Below are 23,961 nucleotides of genomic sequence, written 5' to 3'. Positions count from 1 at the left end.
AAGGTAGAATTTTTTTTACAACAAGGGTTTTGAAACACTGGCATAGGTTGCCCAGAGAGGTGGTAGGTGTTTCATCTCTGGAAACATTCAAGGTCAGGTTGGATGGGGCTCTGAGCAATCTGGTCTGTTTGGAGAAGTCCTTGCTCATTGCAGGTGGGTTGGACTAGATGAGATTTATAGGTTGCTTCCAACCTAAACCATTCTATAATGGTCAGCATCCCCTTAAATTTCTTAATTTGTTTAATGCTATTGCTGTTGCTTAGGATCTGTCTCACCACAAGTGTCTCTCCCTCAGCGGTCAGCAGAACATGTTGACAGTCACAGATTGCTTCTTGCTATCCTCACTGAAAAATGAACAGTGTTCTTTAATCGACTTCAAGGTTTTCTTTTCCAGTGCTGCAAAATATGATGAGGGGCTCCTAGGTTGCTGAACTACACCCAACCCCTGCCTGCTGCCTTAGCAGAGCAGTCTGCCGCAGCACCCGCCTCAGTGGAGACAAGTTCATTCTGCTTTGGCCACCCAACACCACGGTTTTGCTCACCTCTCTTGTTATTACCCCCGGAGGTGTTCGGGCCAGAGAGCTCAGACTGTGCAGCAGCAGATGTGCTCCAGCGGAGCTCATGAACAGAGGATGCGGCTGCCATCTGGAAGAGCCATCAGCCACAAGGGGGAAGCAGCATCCAGCGGCACAAGCACCAACCACAGCAGCTGAGGATTTTGTTCTGATTGCGGTAAGTTTAGGGGTGAGCTATCTCAGACATATAAACGTGTTGTGAACACAAGAGTGAAGAGGCATTTTTTCAGCAGCTGGACAGCCCAGGTGATCCCAGCACAGGGCTGTTGGGGTGCACGACTGTGAACAGCTGTCACCACTGCTCCCACAATCCACCAGCTCTCTTCCAATTCTTCCATCCACAGACTCCTTGTTTCCAGAAGCACATTTACTTTCAGTTTACTTGCAGTTTTTGTTGCAGCAATCACTCAGACGTTTGGCTGTGAAGTGGCCATTGCCTCATTGCTGAGCTACACTAAATTTCAGTGAGTTACTTCTCAGCAGGTCCATCTGATATCTCAGATAGGCAGTGACCAGGGAAAGCTCCTGGACCAGGCAGTAAATTAATGACCAATAAACGTGGACCTTGGCATGCACACCAGCAAAGCCTTCATATCCAGCTGCACCACAACTGCAACTATAAACTTGCATTTCATATTTTTTTCACAGCAATAACTCAAATTGCTTTGATTTCAGCGCAGTAACTGAACCATTGACCACTGTTTCGGCCTTCTATCCTCCGCAGAGGAACACTCAGTTTTCTCATCCTCACCCTTTAAAGAGCCAGAGGATGGTGAAGGATTGTGTCAAATACAAACAGATTGAGGATCTTTTAATACAGAAACATGGATTTCCAGTGTCTGAACATGGTCCTAGAGCAGCTGCATTGCAGTTCTTCACAGAGAGCAGGAAGATGAGGAAAATGAAAAGCAGCTGACATGCAGAATGAGACATGAGTGATTCTGGAGGAAGGCAGAATATCCTACACTACATTCTGTAGAAGCAATGTCCCAAATCTTTCAGAGGGAGGGTCACCTTTAATCCCACATCTTTAATTAATGCTCCACACTTACCTGTTTAACAGTGTTCTTTCCTACAAAAAAAAAAGAAAACCTTCATAACATATTCTTTTCCCTGCACCAAGACCAAAACTTTTTACATGTCAATTTAAAAAATGAAGAATTTGTACAACCTAAAATGGTGTGATTAGTTTGGAAGGTCTGAATAAAGTAGTAAATTCCATTTCTCCCACCCACCTTGCCCAAGTTACAAAACAGTGCAGAAATATGTAAAGGTTTTAATTAATTATTATTATTTAACAGCTGAGTGACAATTTTATAATAAAAATAAGTTCATTAAATACTTCAAAAACAAATTATTCTTTCATTCTACATATGGATGTGGGCAGTTCCAAACAATTAACCAATTCAGAACAAGTGCTGGGCAAGATAAAACTTACATTACAATTTTCAGTATAACAACCTACAAAGGGTGAACATTTCAAAAATAGATTGCATACCCACAAACATGAGTTTTGGTAGGAACTAATGGGACCAGTGCTTCTAAATCAGTTATACACTTTAAAAAAGCCTTCTGAAATAACCCTTCTGTCTTGATATAATGATCTTCAAAGAGTCTATGAACAATAGCTCAATTAGTTGTACAAATAAAAATAAATGACACTTCTGAAAAAGAGAAAGTGAATACCAAACCTTTACTACATTGCATTCAACCCTGAACATTCAAGTGTGTAAGGCTTCACTGTACATATTCATACAGAAAAAAATAGTACTTTACCTTTGATTACATTTTCTTTAAGCATTTTGAGTGATATGAGTGACAAACTACGAAAAAAATGAAAAAGCATAAATTCTTCGACCTTTTAATGCTAACTTGTACAAATTCAAGGCCTGAATCTCAAATACACTGGCACTGATTCATTGTCTGCTGTCAGTCAGCTGAGCAGCTTAACTGCCTGCAGGAATGTGTGAAGTGTGCCACAGCTGGATGGCCACTTTCCACATCCCGAAAGAATTACACACTACTGTTATTCAAACTACAGGTTTGAATAATCACACACAGGTTATTCGAACTCATTTGTTCTCCTGGGCAATTAGACTGTGTGCCTATGTCCAGCTGCAGCAGCTGGGCACAGAGTGTCACCAGTAGCAACTAAATTGTGTTCTCATCTCCCAACCTGCATACACTTGGCACCCAGACAAATTGTAGCCCTTCTGTGATCTCTCTTTTTTCCTCCAAGTTTGTCTACTAAAACTTAATTTAAAAAATCTGTATGAAAAAAGGACTAAGTCAACACAACAGTATAATTAGTACTATCAAGGTGAGCAAAACCTCAACTGGAAAACTGAGTAGTTGGGAAACCTTTATTCTGCTTGGGAATTTTGTTCCATGTTAGATATTTCTGCTTAGTAACTGGATTAAGTTGTGCATATTGTTTCAAAAGATTTATCTGGCGTCTTCTGTGCTCAGATTAAAATGAGACCAGGAGAAAATAGTAAGAGAAAAACCCCACATCTGCAGGAAGATGGACATTCACTTAGCTTGGATTGCTTCCAAGCCATGGTTCTACATGATTGCCTAGAGCAAATGTATTTGTCGAGTCTAGCCCTCAGTAAATAATAAACTGCTAATTAATGAACTGACAGCCTACCAGCACTAATCAAAGTCAGGTAACAGAGAAGACTAGATGTTACAAACTAAAGGGTAAACATTGCCCCTTTGAGGTCTAAGGCTGGATTAGAAAGGGGGAAGAAATTGTTATTATCTTAAATACATGGCACATTTGAAAAAAATGGTGGCTCCTTTTTGCTAAAGGGACCCAAAGTATACCACTCAAAGTTCTAAGAAATTGAAATGCACTGGGTTTTTAAAATTTGTTTGTTGCTGGATCTGGATCTGTTTATTTTCCTGTATTATTTCACTGTACTTACTATTTTTACCAAATCTATTTTATTTTACTAGTTAAATTAAAAAGCCCCCTTTCTTAGAAGTTTGCAAAGCTTGTATATCTGTAGGCTTTCATGGTCATGTGTATGCAAAGTGGTGAACCACAAGCACAAGCAGAGAAGAGTATGTACTTCAGTTCTGGGAGAAGGGAGGCAGGTGCAGAGGGAGCAGTGGCTACCAGTGCAGGCTGCATTTAGGTTCCCATCTGCAAATAACCAACAGGACCTGTCCAAGGTGCAGAGCCAGGTGCAATGGCAAGGAGGTTCCTGCAAGCAAGCCAGGAGGCAGGCAGTGCCCTGAAAGGCAGAGTAGCAGCATGGGGACATCAATAATGGTGAAACATTGTTGGGTTACAACTAAAACCTTGCCTGAGAAAAAAAACAAGTATACTTAAGGTATTTCCAATATATGAAAATATAGCTTCCAATTTATACACTTCCTAGAATCTGAGAATGGATGCCAAGTGCCGATGAAACACCAGTCTGTTTCTTTATGTGTTATTTGAATTAGCATCCTTTGGATGTTTCATTCATAAAGCACTATTTGTATATTAAGCTGGAAGACAATGCAGGACTGACTAATCTGAAACAGGATCGAACTATTCCTCCTCTCAGAACACTAGCACGTATACTTACACGCACACATATATATGTTTATATAATTGTATATACAGACATACAGGATTTATGTATCAAGCAGCTGGCTCCAATGCCATCTTTCCCAAACACCTGCCTAAAATCAGTCTTGCTTAAACAACTTTTAAAAAAATAATAGTAATAAGAAAAGACAGTGTTGAGACACCATGTAAAATGTCAGGGATAAGGAGCACAGTGTGCTGCTGCACCTGGGGGACACAAAGGACCATTCCCTGTTGCTGGAGTGTGACCATCAGCAAGGCAAATCCCTTTAAACTGAGCTCTGTTCTGCTGCTTCTGATGCCCGGAGAGGTGGCATATCTCTATACTGCAACACAAACACACTCACGGAGTTTAGGACACGCACAGCCCACCAGAGCATCTGTAGTTAGTGAGAGGAAAGGCACCGGCACTGCACATGTCCCATGCAAATACAAGTGCAAGGAGGAGGAGAGACGGCAACACAGCAGAATTTAACAGCTTCAGACTACAACTGTGATTGTCCCTACCATGCACAGTGGATCACACAGAATCCACTGCTTCCCTTAGCTAGCGTTTTCCTAACATGGCCTTTTCTACCCTCTTGAATTTCTGCAGTTCAACAGCTAGTTCCCAGTATCTCAGATACAGCCACATAAGCTTTCCATTTTGACTTCTGGTTCTGTTCAGCACATTGCCACAGTAGTTATCATGTTTGAAAATATCTTTTAAGCCACTCTCCACATCTAAAGCCATAGCAACAGGATTAGTTGCTGCTTTAACTAGCAGATTTTTCTCTATTTCTAGTCTCTGACTTCTGGGTACAGTAAGACTGCAGTAGATGTCCTGTCTTTCCTTCAGTCCCTCTGCAAATTCTTTTAATAAAATATTGGCTTTCTGTTGCCACTCTTCTTCCTTTGCCAGGCAACTCTGGTACAAGGTACCTTCTGCTCCAGAGCGCAAAAGGATTTGTTTTTCTTGCTCCAACTTCTCCTGCTCCTGTTCTAGGAGCTTCCTCTCTTCTACTAGTTTGCGGCTCTGGGACACGAGGGCTTCACGGTAACTCAGGGTCCTGTTGCGTTCCTTTTCCAGCTCCACCTCCAGATGAGCAACAGCGCGACGATTCTCCGTGATTATATCCCGGTATTTGCCTTCCAGGTCTTTCTGTAAAGTTGACTCTTTTCTGTAATACTCCTGTTTTTCTTTTTCTATTTCTTTCTGACATTCTCTGGTCCAGATCCAACCTATCACATATAAATGAGACTTCAGATGCAAGTAAAACATGAAAAAATGAGGGGTATGATTAATTAGCTGTGCCTGAAATGAAGCTACTAAGTGATCAAAAACTTACTTTCTTGTCCTTCCCAGTGACACTCACTTCTATTTACACGTCCCCAAAAAATGCATTTCTGTGGTCCCTATTTCACAGTGAGTCACTAAATAATCATGCTTTCTCTGAAATAAAATACCTCTATTCTTTTACTGTCTATACTAGAACTGCTTAGATTAGAGAAGGCAATAAAATCATGGAGAAACAAACTGGTGATTTCGGATGCAGATACTGCATGGAGAACCTTCTAGGCCCAGTAAGAAGTAAGTACCAGCAACATCTGGCGTTGTTACCTCTGGGCTCTCCAGCACACCCTGAGTGCATTCTCCTTGAGAGAGCTTGGTATATCGGAGCTTATTAAATATGGATTCAGCTCCGTGTATGGAAAGTGGTCTTGCCTTAGCGGTACGGACAGCGCTGGCTGTTTGCAGCGCTACAAACAGGAAGGCCTGGGGCAGTCCCCAGACAGGCCCCAGCACCGCACGCTCGGGCAGCCCCTCGCCCCTACTCACGGAAGGCGGCCAGGCCCAGCATGGGGACCAGCAGCGCGTAATTCCAGCGGCTGCCGTCATCGCCGGGATCGCGCCGATTGGGCAGGATGTTCCAGTTGGGAGGGTCGTTTAAGTTATTCATGAAGGCACCTGCGATGCACAGAGGGGAGACGCGGCCTCAGCAGCGCGCAGAGGGGCCGGAGCCGCTCCCGCTGCCACCTTCTCCTCCCGCTGCGGGACTGGGAATCCTGCCCGAGCCCCTCGAACGGCGGCCCCGACACTTGGGAGCTTGGCCGCGCTGTGAGTGACAGCCCCGGCCGCGACACGGCTTGCCGGGCCCATTCCCATTCCCATTCTCATTCCCATTCCCGCCCCCGTCCCGCTCCCCCCACAACAGGACCCCCACGCACAAGCCCGGGAGCGCGCGGACCCCTGGCTCTGCCACTCACCTGCTGGCCCCGCCCCTCCCGGGCCGGCCCATCAGCCGGCAGAAAAAGGGGGAGGGGGGACGGCGGCGCCAAACGGAGTGGCCCGGGGCTGGAGCGCTGCCGCTGTGCGTCCCTGCCCCTGCGGGCCCTTTCTGTTCCAGTAACGCTGGCGGGGACGCGCGGCCGTGAGCGGCAGCGGAATTCCTCCGTCTGGAGCTGCCCAGTCTGCTTTTTGTCCTAGCCAGACAGTACGGTCTTCCCGTCACCCTTCTGTCCAAATCTTATGTCTGTGAAATGGTCTTTCCCACGACTTCAGAAATTGATTCTGTCCTGTTTATTACGCAAAATTTCAGGCGCCGTCAGAGAGACGAAGAGGCTGAATCTTACAGTATTGGAGAACTATATGTTTCGATATTTCACCAAGGAAAAATAATAGCAATAACACAATTCTCGGTTGTTCTTTTTTCATCGTTCTTTACTCTCAAAACAGCAGCTGTTTAGGAATCTTTCATCACGCAGCTCTCTGGGTTGGAGTGAGATCGCCCTGGGGCCCCCCCCCCGCGGCACTGTTGGTCCGTCCCGCCGATCCCCGCGCGTGCGCCCTTCACGCCCGCTTCCAGCCCCCCCCCCGCCCGGAGTCTGTAGTCCGTGATGGCGGCGGCGGCTGCGCGGGGGCTGGCGAAGCGCTGGCTGCGCCCGGCCACGGCTTCCCGGGCGGTGAGTCTGCGCCCCTGCCTTTGTCCCTGCCCTTGTCCCTGTCCTTGTCCCTGTCCCTGTCCTTGCCTTTATTTTTGCCCTGCTTTCCCGCCGGCGGCGGCTCGGTTCCGCTGTCTCCTCCGTGACCTTGACCCGCCTGGTAATCTCTCCACCCCCGGCAGGTTCGGTTTCTCCGGTGCTATTTTGAAGCGGCACAGACCTCGCAACTCGTGTCCCGGGGGCAGGTTCCTGAGAGTAGGTGGCTGTGGGCATGGCTGGGCCGCGCCTCCCGGCTCGGGAAGCGAACGTCGTAGCCTGAGGCCCTGAGCAGGGTTTTGAGGGAGGCAGCGGGATTGGGATGTGCTAGGGAAAGGCGCTGGAGGAGCCTGGCAGGTGCGGCCCGAGCACCGGGATAGAAAGCTCGCCCTAGACTCGTTCTGTATCAGCAGTAGTGTGCACAGGAGGAGCGGGGAAGCGATTGTGCTGCTGTAGTCGGCCCTGCTGAGGCCGCACCTCGAGCGCTGTGTCCAGTTCTGGGCTCCTCAATTCTGGAAGGACACGAGTCTGGAGAAGGGCAGCGAAGCTGGTGAAGGTTCTGAGCACGACTCTGTGAGGAGCGGCTGAGGGAGCTGGGGTTGTTTAGCTTGGAGAAAAGGAGGCTCAGGGGGGAGTTTATCACTCTCTACAGCTGCCTGAGGAGAAGTTGTGGTAAGATGGGGTCAGTCTTTTCTCCCACGCAGCTGGTGACAGGAGGAGAGGAAATGGCCTCAAGCTGCACCGGGGACGTTCAGGTTGGACATCAGGAAGAATTTTTTTTCACAGCAAGGGTGATTAGACATTGGAATGGGCTGCCTGGGGAGTTGGTGGAGTTACCATTCCTGAAAGTGTTTGAGGAAAGGCTGGATGTGACACTTAGCGCCATGGTCTAGTTGACATGGTGGTATTTGGTCATTGGTTGGACTTGATGGTCTCAGAAGCCTTTTCCAGCCTGATGGAGTCTGTGATTCTAGACCTGTGCAGGAAACCAGTGTGTATCTGAGTAGCTTGAACCTGACTGGTGATTGTGCCCAGAAAGGTCTGTTGAGAAATCTGGCAGTTTTTTGTTAGGGGGCTGTAAGTTGTGCTTGAAGGCTGGTTCTTTTCCATGGTGAGGTGGGAGTTTTCAGTTTCTTCCCACTGTTCTCATCCTGCATGCCCATAACGAGCTTGGGATTACAAAAGTAATCTGTAGTTCTACTTGTGTTGCAAAGCAAGTGAAGAAAGGACAACTATAGAGGGAGGAAAAGGCTTAAAAAGTATCTCTATATTTTAGATGGCAGTGAGCTGGCCTGATTGGACTTTTGGCTTCAAAAGGGCCACAGTCTTCCTGGTGGCATAACAATTCAGGATTACTGCAATCAGTGTTTCCTTTAGACTTAGTGTGACATCTTTTTCTGCTTTGTGGACTTTTGTTCGAGCTCAAAGCCTGGTAATAGCAGTGTGGAACAAGGAAAAAGGAGCTTCCTGGAGGATAGTACTGGTGGAACTCCTTGTGAATAGGTGTTAGGAACTGATCTCATTCCAAGACAACTGCAGAAACCAGAAATGTGCTGGCAAGTATAATGACACAGTAGATCTGCTGTTATGCAAGAAGATAATTTGAGGAAACTGGTGTGAGAAATGATAAAAGTAGGTTGGAGAAAGTGAATTGGAGTTCACTTCAGAGATGGGGAAAGAGGTGGACATTTGGGGAGGGAAGAGCTGCTTGTCAACAGATTGTAAGGTGGTGGGACCATGAATGTAACAACTGCAGATATCACTCCAGTGCATTTTAGGTTATAGGGAAGTGCTGATGTCACTGGGGAGGTCAGTAATATGGCTTTGTGTTGCTGTTCTCAGCAATCATACATGCTGAGTTAGACTTATTTTTTGAGCTGTGTAAAGAAGGTATACCAGGTTCTGATACATTGGAGAGGCGGAGACTAACATTCTGATTGTTTTAATCTGTCAAAGCACAGACTGCATACTGAGTAGGTTTGGGTGTTGTGTTTGTTGGTTTGGTTTGGTTTTGAACAAAGTCAGGGGGTAGGGAGTGATGTTGCAGAAGGGTAAAATTTGCATCCTTGTACTAAGTTTGTGTATTAATAAATTATTCTAAATTGGTCACTAATTTTGTCAAGAAAAAGAAATATCTCTGACTTTTAAAGCAATGCTGAGCTGGAAGAGCATTCTCTACAACCTTTTTTAATTTTCAGTACTGTGACTACCTGAAATAGTTCAAATTCTGAGGATTACTTGACAGGAGAGTAATGTTCCGTTACTTCCCGTGGTTCTCACAAATCTTCATCTTTGCTTAATTATGAAAAAACTACAAGAACACTTCAGCATTAATTGCAGACATATTTTTCTGTCTGTGCAACCTCAGACAGGTCTGAGAGGCTGGTCACTCTTGGTAAAGTCAATAATGGATCGTCTGGGACACCCTGTTAACTGCAGGCTGTTCTCTCATCAGTCAAACTTCTTTGTTTATATGGCATGATTATAGGAAAGCCAGAACTTCAGTGCAGGTATCTCTGAAATACATTAATACTCTTGTACATGAGCTACCAGTGGTAAGTGAAGATTTGTTATAAATGTAGGGCAGCTGAGAGTGCCATAAGTCTATCCTGTGGAAACATTTGTTCCCTAATGGTTGTCTTGGCTTCTTTCCGTAGTGGCCAGCAGCATGCCAGGCTCCCGCACGGAACTTACACTTCACAGTCTATGGGAAGAAAAATGCCTCCACGAAGGTGTCTGACTCGGTATGTCTGTACTTTTTATATTGTGATTTAATAAAGCACTCAATGCTTGACAGACACAAAACTTTCAGGCTTTTAGTGGAGCGCTGTGTTCAAGTGCTTGAGCTCAGTTGCTGAAATGTGTGTCTCTTTTTAATGACTCTTTCCAATCAAGAGTATAACAGATGTAGCAATTGCTGCAAAAGTCTGTTGAGAACATTAAACCAATCCTGCTTGCATTTTTATGAAACTTTGACTTACCTTGAACTATCTGTGATCATAACGAAGTGATTTATTTTTCCAGATTTCTACACAGTACCCAGTAGTGGACCATGAGTTCGATGCAGTTGTTGTGGGCGCAGGAGGAGCAGGTCTGCGGGCGGCCTTTGGTTTGTCAGAAGCTGGGTTTAACACAGCCTGTGTTACCAAGCTGTTCCCCACCCGCTCTCATACTGTTGCTGCACAGGTGAGAAATGAGGCAAAACAAGTGTTTAAAAAATGCCTACTGTCACAAAACTGTTTTGGATGCAGAATAATCATACAAGGGTTTGGGTTGAAAGAGACCTTAGGGGTTACCCAGTTCCAATGCCCCTACCATGGGCAGGGATTCCACACATGAGATTAGATTGCTCAGGACCCCATCCAACCTGTCTCTGAGCACTTCTAGGAATGGGGCACTTGAACATTTTTGTTTCAAGGCCATGCTTCTTTTTATAAAAATCACATTTTTAGTTGAAACATAATAAAATCAGAGAATCATTAAGCTCTAAGATCATAAGAGCTTAACCATGAATTTATCACTGCCAGACTTTATATTAAGTAACAGATACATTCAATTTTGCTTCCAAGCTAATGATGTTGCAAAATACATTTATTTAATCTCACTTGCAATTGTTCTTAAAATCTTCATTTCCCTTTATGTTTTTATTTCATTATACTGCCTCCTTTTTCTTTCCCGTGTCTGAACATTATCAAAATGCAGAACTGCTTCTCTGACTATAGTGTGACTGTAATTCACTGTGTTACACAAAAAAGCAGGACAAGCCATTGTGGAACTGAGGTGTTTCACAGGTTTTTCACAGTCACATTAAATCTGGCTTGACTTTATTTCTTGTACACAGGTGTGTATCTGGTATATGATTTTTAATAGAAAGGACGTAAACCTACTAAAGTTGTATTTGAGTAATGTAATTCCAGGAAAATGGATTTTCTTTTTCAGGGAGGGATCAATGCTGCTCTGGGGAACATGGAGGATGATAACTGGAGATGGCATTTCTATGACACAGTGAAAGGGTCAGACTGGCTGGGTGACCAGGATGCCATACACTACATGACTGAGCAAGCTCCAGCTGCGGTGATAGAGGTGAGACTCATGGGATTTGATGTCAGCTGTAGTTATAAATAACACAGGCTAGCTTCCAAGGAGATCACCTTAAAATAACTCGTATTGTGACGCACAAGAGTTTCTGATGCTTGTATTTGGGTTCCACAGCTGGAAAATTATGGGATGCCATTCAGCAGAACTGAAGAAGGAAAAATCTATCAGCGTGCATTTGGTGGACAGAGTCTTCAGTTTGGAAAAGGAGGACAGGCCCATAGATGCTGTTGTGTTGCAGACAGGACTGGACATTCACTCTTACATACTCTGTATGGCAGGGTAAGTAATTGTGAAGTTAACTTGGCTTGGATTTTTGCATTTACTGTTGGTTTTTTTTTTCCTTTTTACCCCACAGAGTTTGAAAAAAAAAAACAAAACCAAATAAACATGTAGCTGTTTGCATAGGAATGAGGAATCCAAGGGAATGGCTTATAGCAGTTCTGGGTTATCTTCCTTCCTGAGGCAATGTGGAGGGATGAAGACAATAGATGCTAATTAGTGTGCACTGTCAGCTTTGTGGTCTGGACTAGTTCTGCACTGTTAGTACTTCTGTGTCTGTTAACTAGACCCAAAGAGAATTTATGTAAACATTTCCTCAAAAGCCTTTTTTTTCCAAAAATTTGACACAGCAGCATTGGGGAACTGTGAAAAGAGGTGCAAGCCAGCATTTTTTTTTCACTCATCTTCAATCTGGGAGGAGAGGAAAACAAATTGTAAATGAATTAAGGCTTACTATGCATTCCTGAGCTTGTTCTATGGCAAGTAGGTGACTAGTGTTCCAGCATGTCTGCCTATTAATTCTACAAACCATAATTGAGGGAAGTGCTGGCTGTTTGAAAATAGTAGTGAGCTACTTGAAACCAGAAATCCAAGTACCTGGTAGCTACTGTTTTTTATTTACTTGGTAGCCATCTAATTGCTCTCCTACAGGTTTGCGCTGTGTGTGCTGCTGCAATACAAATTCTCAGTGCTGCCAAACACTGCTGTAATCCCTGAGGACATAAAAGAATGTTTGACTTGGTGCCTGCTGCTCCTGCTGGTTTATTGGGCTCCTGGAGGTGTTTCTCATTTCTCTGGGAGAGCTTAAGTGCGACGTGCTTGTACATGTGTGGAGCACTGCAGCTGACTAACGTGTTGCCAGATGTAGAAATAACAAGTCCTGCTACCTGGCTCGTGACTGCTCAGAATTAAATGCTTTTGCCGCTACTTGTACCTTTTAAAGCTAGAGTAGATTAATTAGCAAATTCTTTAATAAATAGTTATGAGGAAATAGTCTTCCCTGAGAGCTGGTGGGGATGTTTTTTATCCTGGTAAAGCCCATGTGTACTGACAGTTTTGAAGAGAGATTACTTCAGTAAAAGTTCATTTTCTAATTTTCCTCCAGTCTCTACGATATGATACAAGCTACTTTGTTGAATATTTTGCCTTGGATCTGCTTATGGAGAACGGAGAATGCCGTGGTGTTATTGCCCTCTGCATTGAAGATGGAACCATACATCGTTTTAGAGCGAAGAACACAGTCATTGCCACTGGGTAATGTAACATTCTTGATAAAGGACCAAAACCTGGGAGTGTTACCAGCTGGAATTTTGTTGTGTGCTTGTACACGTGTGCAGATCTACAGTGTGGAGAAGATACACTGACTGATGGAACATAATTTATAGGTTCATCCCCCCTACTAAAAGCAATATAACTGAATTCAGTCATTCCCTCTGAAAGAAGGCACATGCTAATTCTGTGACCAAGTGTAAATTTGGTAGGAGGTTTAACTTTGAATTCTAGAGCAATGACAAAGTAAGAATGTGTAAGAGTAATATATATGATTCAGATGGTCTTTGATTTTTAAAACATGCTGTTTAAACCAGACATTGTTGCAATGCTGCCAGCATGTCTGTCTGTAGAGTCCTGAATTTCCTGTAGGAAACAGTTTTTGTCAAAATTCCACAGACTCTATTTCATTAAGATACTGCCACTGTAATTCTAATTGTTCTAGGACAACTTTGGTTCCAAAGTTTGTTTATTAGAATGCTATATGAATTAGTCTTTTGCTGCTTATGGCTCTCTTCTCTCTGTTTCAATGTGAAAAATATTTATAAATGTGTCTGTAAAAGATACACATATAAATAAATTTATAAAAGGTTGCCTACATAATTTGTTCTTCTGACAGGTTTTTCATGCTTGTGTACTTTGAGGTACATAGAATATGCACATTGCTATTTCTTCTGAGAGTTTGTTGTGAAATTGGGCTGATAGCCTGCACAGCTAACAGCCAAACCTAGATGTTTGCAGCATAATTCATGTTTAATACCTGGACAACTAAGTTTTTAAATCTAAGACTATAAAGCCAGGACCATATGGGCAATCTAAACCATCATTTGATGCTATTTTTTATGAAACTGGTAGTGACAGTTCAAATGAAACTGAATGGTATGGACAGAGAGAACTTTTTGAACCATTTTTCTTCTGGCAGAAAGGCTCCTGATATTAACCTAATGATCCTGCTTTGGAATTAGTTTGCTTTTTCTTCAACCTTCTATCACCAACCGTTTTTCAAGTATAGTTTAGCAAAACTGGGCTAAACCAGTTTTGTTTTCCTTTGGTTGAATTAGTACAGGAGGTGGTAAAATTTGGGTACTTTACTTATTAACCCTTTCCACTGTTGTGCGAAGAGCATAATTTAGTGGCATGTTGTAGTGATGTGCAAAGAGCATAATTTAGTGGCATGTTGTAGTGATGTTTTAATTTTTCTTCCTGTTAATTCTGTTAACTTTTGCATTCCGCAGTGGATATGGCCGCACTTACTTCAGCTGCACATCTGCTCATACCAGTACTGGTGATGGCACTGCCATGGTGACACGAGCTGGGCTTCCTTGCCAGGACTTAGAATTCGTGCAGTTTCATCCTACAGGTACAGAATATGAAATAGTGCTTACAACATTATTTTTAATAGTGCTTACAACAGATTTTTATGTCACAGAGTCACACATCATGCTGAGTTTGACGGGACCCATCAGGTTCATCGAGTCCAGCTCTTGGCCCTCCACAGGACCCCAAGAGTCCCACCATTTGCCTGAGATCAGTGTCCAAACGCTTCTTGAACTTTATGTGGCTTGGTTCTGTAACTGTTTCCCTGAGGAGCCTGTTCCAGTGCCCAGCCACCCTCTGGGTGCAGAACCTTTTTCTAATACCCAACCTAAACCTCCCCTGACACAACTTCAGCCCATTCCCTTGGGTCCTGTCACAGAGAAGAGATCAGTGCCTGCCTCTCCTCTTCCCCTCAAAAGGAAGTTGCAGACTGCAGTGAGGTCTCCCTTCAGTCTCCTCCAGGCTGAGCAGACCAAGTGACCTCAGCTGCTTCTCATTCAACTTCCCCTCAAGGCCCTTCACCACCTTTGTTGCCCTCCTTTGGATGGTGTCTAATTGTTAAATGTCGTTTTTATATTGTGGCGTCCAAAACTGTCCCCAAACACTCGAGGTGAGGCTGCCTAGTGCAGAGCAGAGCAGGACAATCCCCTCCCCTGTCCGGCTGTGATGCTCTGCCTGATGCCCCCAGGACACTGCTGGCCCTCCTGGCTGCCAGGGCCCTGCTGGCTCATGGTCAACTTGCCTTGACCAGGATCCATGGCACTGCTTCCCAGCATCTCCTTCCCCAGTCTGTATATCCAGGGTTGCTCCATCCCAGGTGCAGAATGTGCAGAATCCAGCATGTTCCCTTGTTGCACTTCATACAGTTGGTGATTGTCCAGCCCTCTAATTTGCTGAGATCTCTCTGCAGGGCCCCCCTGCCTCTGAGGGAATCAGCAGCTCCTCCCAGTTTTGCACTGTCTGCAAACTTGCTCACTATCCCTTATAGTCTTGTGTTCAAGTCATTTATGAAGATGTTGAAGAGCACAGGATGTAAGACAAAGCCCTGTGGAACCCCACTAGTGACAGGTCACCACATAGTGTCACCTTAAGCATGATGTGCTCAAGTCAGTTTGCACTTCTCTGCAGCATCTGAGTAGTTGCTTGTGATGTGTATTTAAACTTGTCTACAGCTGTTGCTGAATATAAATTTGAGAGTAAGACATATAATGTGAGAAAGGTCTCAGCTGTTGTAATTTAAAAAGCAGTGTTTAATTAATTTTGAGGTGCTGTCCTTGTAATTCATAAAACTTCTTAGTATTCTAAGCTGAAACTATCTCTTAAACTTGTATTTCCATTGTCCTTAATATTTTAAGGGGTTTGATATTAGATACTAGGGCAATGGGATAGGTGCAAATGTTAGGGAATTATATACTACCATCTTCAGTGAAGTGGGGTAGTTGAAATTAAGGTGTGTATTTAGAACTATGGTTTTCTAGCACATGATCAGCATCTAAACTGTGAATAACAGTGATCACAAACTAGATTTGTAGTTAATTAATTGCTTCATTTTAGCTCATGATATGACTTTTTTGTAAATGGTTTGCATTATTTTACAATGTTACTGTTATAGCATAGAGATCAAATGTTCCTTTGACTTAGTTTTTTCTAGTTAAAGGAGCTTCACTGCTTGTATGATAATTCTGTAGTTTTTAATATAATTACCAAGTGCACGAGTTAGTTTGCAGTTTTGTTTTCTGTGATGACCAGTGCTACAGAATAGCAGGTAGGCATCCTTCTCTAAAGGAAAAGGATACCAAGTAAGCTTTTTTGTTCCACAGTATTTGAATCCATCCTGTACTGCTTCAACACAGAAGAGGGAACAAAAAAGAGCAAATGGGCCTTGAGATAATCAACTTCCAGTTTATTAAAAATCTTTAAATAATTGCTGAAGGTCTACAAGGTCTTAATAAAATTCTCCTGATGTATTGATAGGTGCAGATCACTTCCAGTTTTAATATTTGAAATACTGTGGGTGTTCCCAAATCAACCTGCTTACCTTTCAGAAAGTGTGTTTGAAGGGAATAACAACACTTGAAGGGCAGTTCCTAGAAGTATGATTAGGGTGGAATAAAATCTGCACCTCTTAATATTTTGAGAAGACCTTGTTTATTCAGTGTTCATCCTATTGTGAAGCTGTGTGATTGTGATATCTCCTTGATGATGTTTTCATTCTTGAACAGGTATCTATGGGGCTGGCTGCCTTATCACAGAAGGATGTCGTGGAGAGGGAGGTATTCTGATCAACAGTCAAGGTGAAAGATTCATGGAGAGATACGCACCTGTTGCCAAGGATCTGGCTTCCAGGGATGTGGTGTCTCGTTCTATGACCATAGAAATCCGTGAAGGAAGGTTAGTTAAATGCTCTTAACAAAGCTGCAGAATAAACTCTTAATCATACTAGACTGTGAAGTGCAGTAGTTCATTTGATAAGCACGTGGTAATTCATGAGAGTGAGCTTTAATGACTGTTAAGCTGATCTCTGTGTGTAAGGCAGAAATCTTCCTTGCTAATTCCTAATGATACTGACAGAGAACAAATGATGTTAAAGGTCTCTTGTTTGAATTCAGTGTGTCCAGAGACAGTTACTCAAACAAGTTTCATGTATATGCTCTTACTGTAAACAAAATAATTTGGTTCTCTGTTTGTTTTACTAACTACCAAGTTTTACATATTTCTGCAGAGACGTAATAGTTGAAAGTCTTAAATAATGTGAATCACTGTGAAAAGAAAGCTGGGAGTTGGAAAACGGCTTTAATTCATCCAAACACCACAGTCTTACTAAATATGCTATATAATAATTTTTGTCAGATAACATTTGATAAAGAACCTCTTTATTTTCACAAATGAAACAAACTGGATTAGAAATGCTACTAGTGTTTGAAAATTCCCATTATGTATTCTGTTGTTGCTTTTTTTTTGCTAGGGGCTGTGGTCCTGAAAAAGACCATGTGTACTTGCAATTGCACCACTTGCCACCACAGCAGCTGGCAACCCGTCTCCCAGGCATTTCTGAAACAGCCATGATATTTGCTGGAGTTGATGTCACTAAAGAGCCTATCCCCGTCCTGCCTACTGTGCATTATAATATGGGAGGCATTCCTACTAACTACAAAGGGCAGGTAAGAAATACACGTCACTTTTGGGCTGTCTTTTCATCATCATACAAGGAGATTACTTTCCAAATAGAAAAGCATTAAGAATGTTTTTCATAAATGTAAGGATGATTAGTACAATTTTTAATAATAATATAATAATGATGTCAGAGAACGTAAAACGCACAATCATTTTGTTTTTTTAAAATAACTTGATAACCATGTTCCAGTCCATCTGGAGATGGGAGTTCCAAGAAACATCTAAAATGAAGTTTCTCTCAGATCTGACAACAATTCTCTGTTAATTGAGCTGAGGATAATGTAATTGAACTTAGATCAAAGTAGGGCTGTATTGCATTCTGTAACATGAGTTAATGTGTATTAGTCCTCTGTAGTTCATGTAATCTAAACACTAAAGCAGATCCTCCAATTGACACTAGTTGGAAATCAGTGTGGTTGGTGGTGTCAGCTGAATTCTTCTCTGTGTGCACTTGGTAAATTTTAATGTAAAATTTTGCCCTCGAAGCATGTGCAGATCAGATTTTGCTTGTTTGCATTTCTGACTTGCTGCAGAATTGTGGTGAAACAGAACTATGCACTCTTTATAAGCATACATAAGGAAATCATGGGGTTTAGTCCTGTCAGTATTTACATAGAGATGCAAATGTATGTATTTGCATACATTTCTGCTTGCCCTTTAGAACAAAAATAATTCTCTGTTTAGAGTTGGAAGAAACTTAGGGTTGCTGTGATTGATCCTTACGTGCACATGGCCTTTGTAAATAAGGTTTGCACTGTTTCAGAGTGTTTAAAAAAGCTGAGTGGTAATGGGGTGTGTGCCATGTCAGGTGATCACACACGTGAATGGTGAGGACAAGGTGGTGCCTGGGTTATACGCCTGTGGGGAAGCAGCCTCTGCATCCGTCCATGGCGCAAATCGACTTGGGGCAAACTCCCTTCTGGATCTGGTGGTCTTTGGTCGTGCTTGTGCCCTGACTATTGCAAGTACATGCAAGCCTGGTAAGTCTTACTTGTCTAGAGACATTTACCTTTACCATGTAATTTCTGCCCAACAAAGAGTTGTTGCTACCTGATTCAAATTTGGAATGATACACATAGGCTCTTGTTAGAAAAACAAAAAAAACAGTGTTCATGCTTTTTGTAGGTGTATTCTTTGCCAGGCAAATGTTTTGACATTACTGTTTGCTTTGTAATTGATCCTTTTAAAACTAGAATTGGGCCAATACTATTGGCAAGAGCAGTTAGGATTTTTGACAAATTAACACAGAATATTGAGTGTGAAGACTATAATCTCTACATAGATAATCCACATACATAATCTCTGCACCATCTTCTGCATCAAAATGCAATCTGTTTTACACTTGGCCCTTTTATATAGTGGAATTTGCTGCCACCTTGCTGATTTATTTATAAGTAGGACTGACATGCAAGTGGTGAGTGATAGATACTAAAAATTGCAATAGCTCATTCACTGGGTTCTTACTGCTGAATCTTAAATACAGTAATTTCACGACTATAAGGCGCACCCTTTTGACTAAAATTTTGGTCCGAATCTGGCAGTGTGCCTTATAGTCCGGTGCGCCTTATAGTTGTGAAATAACTGTATTTTTAAATAATCTGGTTTAGCAACAATTGTTGACCTGAGAAAACAAAGAAGCAAGCCCTCCCAACCCCAAGCAAAATACTGGAAGTGGCAATTACATTGCCAGAGCAGCTGGACTCCACAAGTAGTCATCTGTTTTCTTACTGCTTAGTGTCCAAACTGCACCAACTGCAGAGACTGATGATTCCTCATGGGATCTGCCTAAATCTTGTAGTGCCTATTTGGTCTGGCTTTGTGCCAACATTTTTTTTAATAATTCTGTAGCTCTTTAGAGTTAGAAATTGTAGAAAGGGGTTTATTAATCTGAATGCAAAGCTACATGTGAGATGAACTGTGCCGGTAAGATGCTCTGTTTGCTTTGTTGCCCAGTAACTTGTGGCTTCCAGTATTAGAGGCAAGATAGAGCTCATGTCTAACTGCCAGGCTTATTGACTGGCCCTGGTCCCTTACACATCCAAGAAAGGGTGGGAGGTTTGGGGGTGAGGAGACGAGGAAAGCGTAGCAGAAGGTGGTAAGGACCACAGGGTTATTCCATAGTTTAGATGAATTTTCATCAAGTGCTGCTTGGAAGAAATGAACAGCAGAATTTCGTTGAACCTGTAAAATCTTTATTAATTGTTATAGGCAAGAATGGGATTCATATTCCACTGAGAACTTCAAATATATAGATACAATTGGTGGAACTTCAGGATAGTGACACTTAGTGTGCACCTTGGAGGAAGAAAACATAATCTGTGTTTTACTCAAATCTGATTTTTAATAATTGATAGTCTCTGAAAATGCCATAAACCAAGCCTAACTACTAAACTTACTGAAATTTTCTTATTAGGAGAGCCAGTTCCCCCCATTAAACCAAATGCTGGTGAAGAGTCAGTTGCTAATCTTGACAAGTTAAGGTTTGCTGACGGAAGCATAAGGACTTCAGAAGTGCGCCTTAGCATGCAGAAGGTGAGCCTGGGGAAGCTCTCAGGGACAGGGTGGGACAAGCTGCAAGCAACTGGGGGATTTGGCGTCTTGGCAAAGCACACTTCAGGATTTGCCCTGCAGAAGTAAAAAGTGTGAGAAGATTGTGTGTGCAGAAAAGGTTGTATCACTTTTGTAAACACCTTCTTCCCTTCGTGGTCATTCCCTTGTGTAGTTTACCTGCTCTGTGATACAGTGGGGTTTGAGTTGTTTGGAGTGACTGGAAGAATGTGGGGTTTTTCAGGCTGCAGACAAGTTTGAACTCAGAACAGCTCTGTATCAAGCTCTTCTGAAGCTGAGGAAGTTACATGCTTTTGTATGCAGCTTATCAAACTAATTTCGTTTTACTGTGTTGCAGGCAATGCAAAACCATGCTGCTGTATTTCGTACTGGTTCTGTACTCCAAGAAGGCTGTGAGAAGCTTAGCAAAATTTATGGTGATCTGGCTCATCTCAAGACTTTTGACAGAGGTAATCTGATAGCAAAGAACACACCTTGCCCAGAATATATTCTTGGAAGAGTGCTAGTGGCTTTGTTTTTGGGCTTTTGGATTTTTTTTTTCTGTAAACCTAACGTGTTTCTTGAATCTTTCACTGAAGATTTTGACCATTTTGAATCTTTCAAAATATTTTGTAGATCCCTACTTACTAAACATGGTAATCAGGTAAAATATTTGACCTTAGCAGACCTTTTCTGGTTGAAAAATCTTTCAAAGAAACAGAGACCAAAATGGGATTTAAATGTTCAAGGTACAAACTGCCCTCAGAACATGATGTGAAGTTGTTGAAATACTGTGATGAATTATGAACTTTGTCAGAATCTTCTGAAAAGGCCAGGGAGTTGCAGAGAGATACCAAGACTATTCATAGGCTGAACACTCGGTTTTCATTCTCCAGCTGAGCAGATCACAATGCAGACAGATACTGCCATGTCTTGTGGTATATCTTAAAGAGAACTTGGTTATTTAAGTGCAACTGATGATGCACCTTTGGTTCTCTCACATGTATTACTCTTGTTTGTAGACAATCTTACATAATATTGTAATATTTGCCAGGTATTGTGTGGAACACTGACTTGGTGGAGACCCTTGAACTGCAGAACCTGATGCTTTGTGCTCTACAAACCATTTATGGTGCTGAGGCTCGCAAAGAGTCCCGGGGTGCCCATGCCAGAGAGGATTATAAGGTACAAGTATTTTCTGTGACTTGAATGTAGGATTGAATCTCCTTGTTATGTGTCCTCCAGATGGATTATTTTAAAGTTGTAGCATCTTCAAAGTATAGTCTTCAGTTTTAAGTGTAGTATTTGTTTGGGGTGCTATTTGTTCTGCTCTATCTCTTCTTACTTTTTATTTATAAAAGGACCAATACATGAAACACTGAGGATGATCTTGAGTTGTTCCATGTGCACATCTGAGTGAATCAGGACCATAGTAATAATATCATGGATGCATAAACAGGATGTAAAGATGCATAAATTATCCTATGCAAGGAAAGTCACCTTAGAGCCCTTGTTAAGGCTGAGCATTTCAAAATGGGCAGTGTTAAGAGAAAACTTTTCTGTTCAAAGACATGGTGGCTTATCAGTGTAATTGAAATGCTGCTAATCTCATGGTTGTGAAGTGATTTGCAGATACAACTTCTAGTCTGTACTAATCTCATTTTCTCCCTAGTTACGGGTAGATGAGTTTGACTACTCTAAGCCACTCCAAGGCCAACAGCGGAAGCCATTTGAGGAGCACTGGAGAAAGCACACCCTGTCATATGTGGATATCCCAACTGGGAAGGTACTTTGAGATTGATGCTTGAGGATCTTTTTTGCTATTAACAGCTGTTCTCATAAACTGCCTTGGAAATTGTGATAATCCTGTACTGTTTATCTTTGGGAAGTGACTTTGCTAGTTGAGCTGGAATTGTGTTTCCCCTTGTGTCAGGCTAGTTCAAAGGCTTTTTTCTTCTAATGGTGAGAAAACCTGTTGTTGGTGTTTAGTAGAACAGCTTCATGGTATTCCAAAGATAGAACTAAAAACTGAATTCTGACCCTATAAAAATCTTAACTGTTGGGGTTGTTTGGATGTCATTCTCTGAATCCTGTTGTCCTAATGTTCTTCTTTCCCTTTTACTTTAGGTTACCTTGAAGTACAGACCAGTGATTGACAGAACTTTGAATGAGGAAGATTGCCAGACCGTCCCGCCTGCAATCCGCTCGTACTAGCAGCTTCCATCTCGTTTGAAGCCCTCTCCCAGAGGGGCCAGTGTACATAAGCATAGCACAAGCAAACCAAAATAGTGTTGGCACTTAGCAATGAATGGAAAATGCTGACAAAACTTTTCTCCAGCTTGTGGCTTCTTGTGGCTTACTGTACATTTATTAAATGTGGAATGCAGAACAGTTTATGTTCTTTCACACATCTCTCAAAAGGGACAGCAAAACCACAAACTGTGTCTAAATAAAGTCATTACAAGTCTCGTATTTGTTTGAATATGCTGATCTGTCTATAATTACAATGCTCTTATTGTGAATGTGTAGTTACTTCCATATTTTAAGAGCAAGAAATGTGCTCAGTGACAGGACAAGGGGCATTGGGCACAAACTGAAGGACAGGAACTTCCATCTAAATATGACTATGATCTTGGAGAGTGGTGGAGTGTGGGGTTAAGTCTCTGATGCTCTAGACACCATTTGTTGGGTTGTGGTTGTCTTCTTTGAACAGCCAAGCAGCTAATAGTTGCTATAAAGCTGTTTATTACAAAGGTACATCAGTCTCGAAAAGCACAGAGTCACAAGCACTAACGGCCGTGCCAAGTTTCGGTGTAGAGTCCCAAACAGAAGCAGAAGCTGCTCCTGTCAAGGTCTCAGGAAGCTGATGTTGCTGTGGTAGCTCTTTATCTTCTTTGGCGGTGAGAGAGCAGGAACAAAAGCAAAATGTGATGCGAAGCACACAAGTGAAGTGCTCTCCCCAGTGCATAGATTCCTATATAGAAACTTCCCCACAAGCTGTGACACAAACTCGAACCACACTTTTTATTAAAATTCTAGTTTCTTAGCACACCAGGTTGTTTATAAACCACGCCTATGGTCTAGCTTGTTCTATATGAAAAATGTAAGCAATACTATGTCTAAAACTATGCTCCTGGAGCATCCATGGAAACACTTGGATATCTAGGACTGTGTTTTTCAACCTTCACTAGAACTTGCACTTGTACTCTGGTATCTGAGACCTTTTCCTCACTAAAAGCACTTAAAGCTCATTCTAAAAATTACTTACTTATAAACTTAAACTTCAATCCATCCAAAGGTTTTAATTTCAATCCCTGCAGTCTGATTTCTCTCTGAATTCTTCGGAGAGACTCTTGACTACTGTCCTGGTTTAGAAGACAGTGTTGCCAGAGGGAAAAAAAAAAAGGAAAAACCTTCTCCCAAAATGGAGAGTGAAAATCCCCTCCCTCCCAGTTTACTATACTTTGGAAATTAAGGGCTTTTCAGGCAAAGGTGTGGGTTACTGATATATCTACAAGACAAAACAAGAACAACATCAGCTATGAAAAAATCAGTGGCAGAACAGAACGAAACTCATTCTCAGTCCCTTTTCCAGTTACGGATGCCCTCCTCCTCCGCACAATCCCGATGGAGCGGCTGCTGCAGGAGCAGGGGAGCGAGGTGGCACCGGCCGTCCCAGGTGGGAGAAAGGGTGAAGGAAAGAACTCCTCTCACCGTGTGCGTCCCGGTCCTCAGCGCTGTTGTCAGAAGCAGGAAGCTTTAGCAGTCGGAGTGCAGGGCCCGGTCTCCCCACGGAGAAAAGCAGGACTTCTCCCCTCCGCGTTCGGGCCGGGGAGCGAGAGCGAGTGTCCGCCCCTCCCCCCGGAAGGACAAAGCAGCCCCCGACCATCCACCCCTCAAACCCCGCTCCGCAATGGAGCCATCGAGCCAGCCCAGCTGTCCCTTTGTCTTGAGCACTTAGGAGCTAAAGGGGAGCCGCCCGGCCAGCTTAACATAATAACGGGAAAAATTTCTCCACAGAGGGAAAGAGTAAAAAACTCCCCCAACCCCCAACAACTACAGTGAAGCAGTGGAGCAGGCTGCCCAAAAAGGCTATGGAATCTCCTTCTCTGGAAATACTCAAAGCCTGCCTAGATGTGATCCTGTGCAACCTGCTCCAGG

At 42.8% G+C, this 23,961-nt stretch overlaps 2 protein-coding genes across 3 annotated transcripts; one reads left to right on the top strand and one right to left on the bottom strand.

Moving 5' to 3' along the window:
* Window positions 1–2,244: 2,244 nt before the first annotated feature.
* CCDC127 (coiled-coil domain containing 127) lies at window positions 2,245–6,886 on the bottom strand. Of its 2 annotated transcripts, none has more exons than XM_033074935.1 (3): window positions 6,406–6,886; window positions 5,978–6,106; window positions 2,245–5,379 (listed from the first exon to the last, which is right to left on the bottom strand). In XM_033074935.1, exons 2-3 carry the CDS (start codon window positions 6,096–6,098, stop codon window positions 4,706–4,708), a joined length of 795 nt encoding a protein of 264 aa, XP_032930826.1. In that variant the 5' UTR covers window positions 6,099–6,106; window positions 6,406–6,886; the 3' UTR covers window positions 2,245–4,705. The 2 variants fall into 2 exon arrangements, with proteins under 2 accessions (XP_032930826.1, XP_032930837.1); XM_033074946.1 differs by lacking the exon at window positions 6,406–6,886 and adding an exon at window positions 6,367–6,393.
* Window positions 6,887–7,017: 131 nt separating this feature from the next.
* SDHA (succinate dehydrogenase complex flavoprotein subunit A) lies at window positions 7,018–22,272 on the top strand. The gene is made up of 15 exons (XM_033070760.2): window positions 7,018–7,101; window positions 9,774–9,860; window positions 10,141–10,302; window positions 11,056–11,199; window positions 11,329–11,493; window positions 12,599–12,747; window positions 13,998–14,122; window positions 16,302–16,470; window positions 17,045–17,240; window positions 18,062–18,233; window positions 19,667–19,785; window positions 20,159–20,270; window positions 20,855–20,985; window positions 21,473–21,586; window positions 21,928–22,272. Exons 1-15 carry the CDS (start codon window positions 7,036–7,038, stop codon window positions 22,012–22,014), a joined length of 1,998 nt encoding a protein of 665 aa, XP_032926651.1. The 5' UTR covers window positions 7,018–7,035; the 3' UTR covers window positions 22,015–22,272.
* The last annotated feature ends 1,689 nt before the right edge of the window (window positions 22,273–23,961 follow it).

This window comes from Catharus ustulatus, chromosome 1 (assembly GCF_009819885.2).
Source record: "Catharus ustulatus isolate bCatUst1 chromosome 1, bCatUst1.pri.v2, whole genome shotgun sequence".
In the NCBI taxonomy this organism is placed as follows: Eukaryota; Metazoa; Chordata; class Aves; order Passeriformes; family Turdidae; genus Catharus; species Catharus ustulatus.
This window is presented reverse-complemented; position numbering and strand designations above follow the sequence as displayed.

Coding starts and splice junctions, on each gene's coding strand:
- CCDC127 (XM_033074935.1), bottom strand. CDS start 6,098: ATGAATAACTTAAACGACCCTCCCAACTGGAACATCCTGCCCAATCGG. Junction 5,380..5,977: donor GCTGGGCCTGGCCGCCTTCC/GTGAGTAGGGGC, acceptor TATATGTGATAG/GTTGGATCTGGACCAGAGAA.
- SDHA (XM_033070760.2), top strand. CDS start 7,036: ATGGCGGCGGCGGCTGCGCGGGGGCTGGCGAAGCGCTGGCTGCGCCCG. Junction 18,234..19,666: donor TGCAAGTACATGCAAGCCTG/GTAAGTCTTACT, acceptor TTTTCTTATTAG/GAGAGCCAGTTCCCCCCATT. Junction 20,986..21,472: donor ATGCCAGAGAGGATTATAAG/GTACAAGTATTT, acceptor TTTTCTCCCTAG/TTACGGGTAGATGAGTTTGA.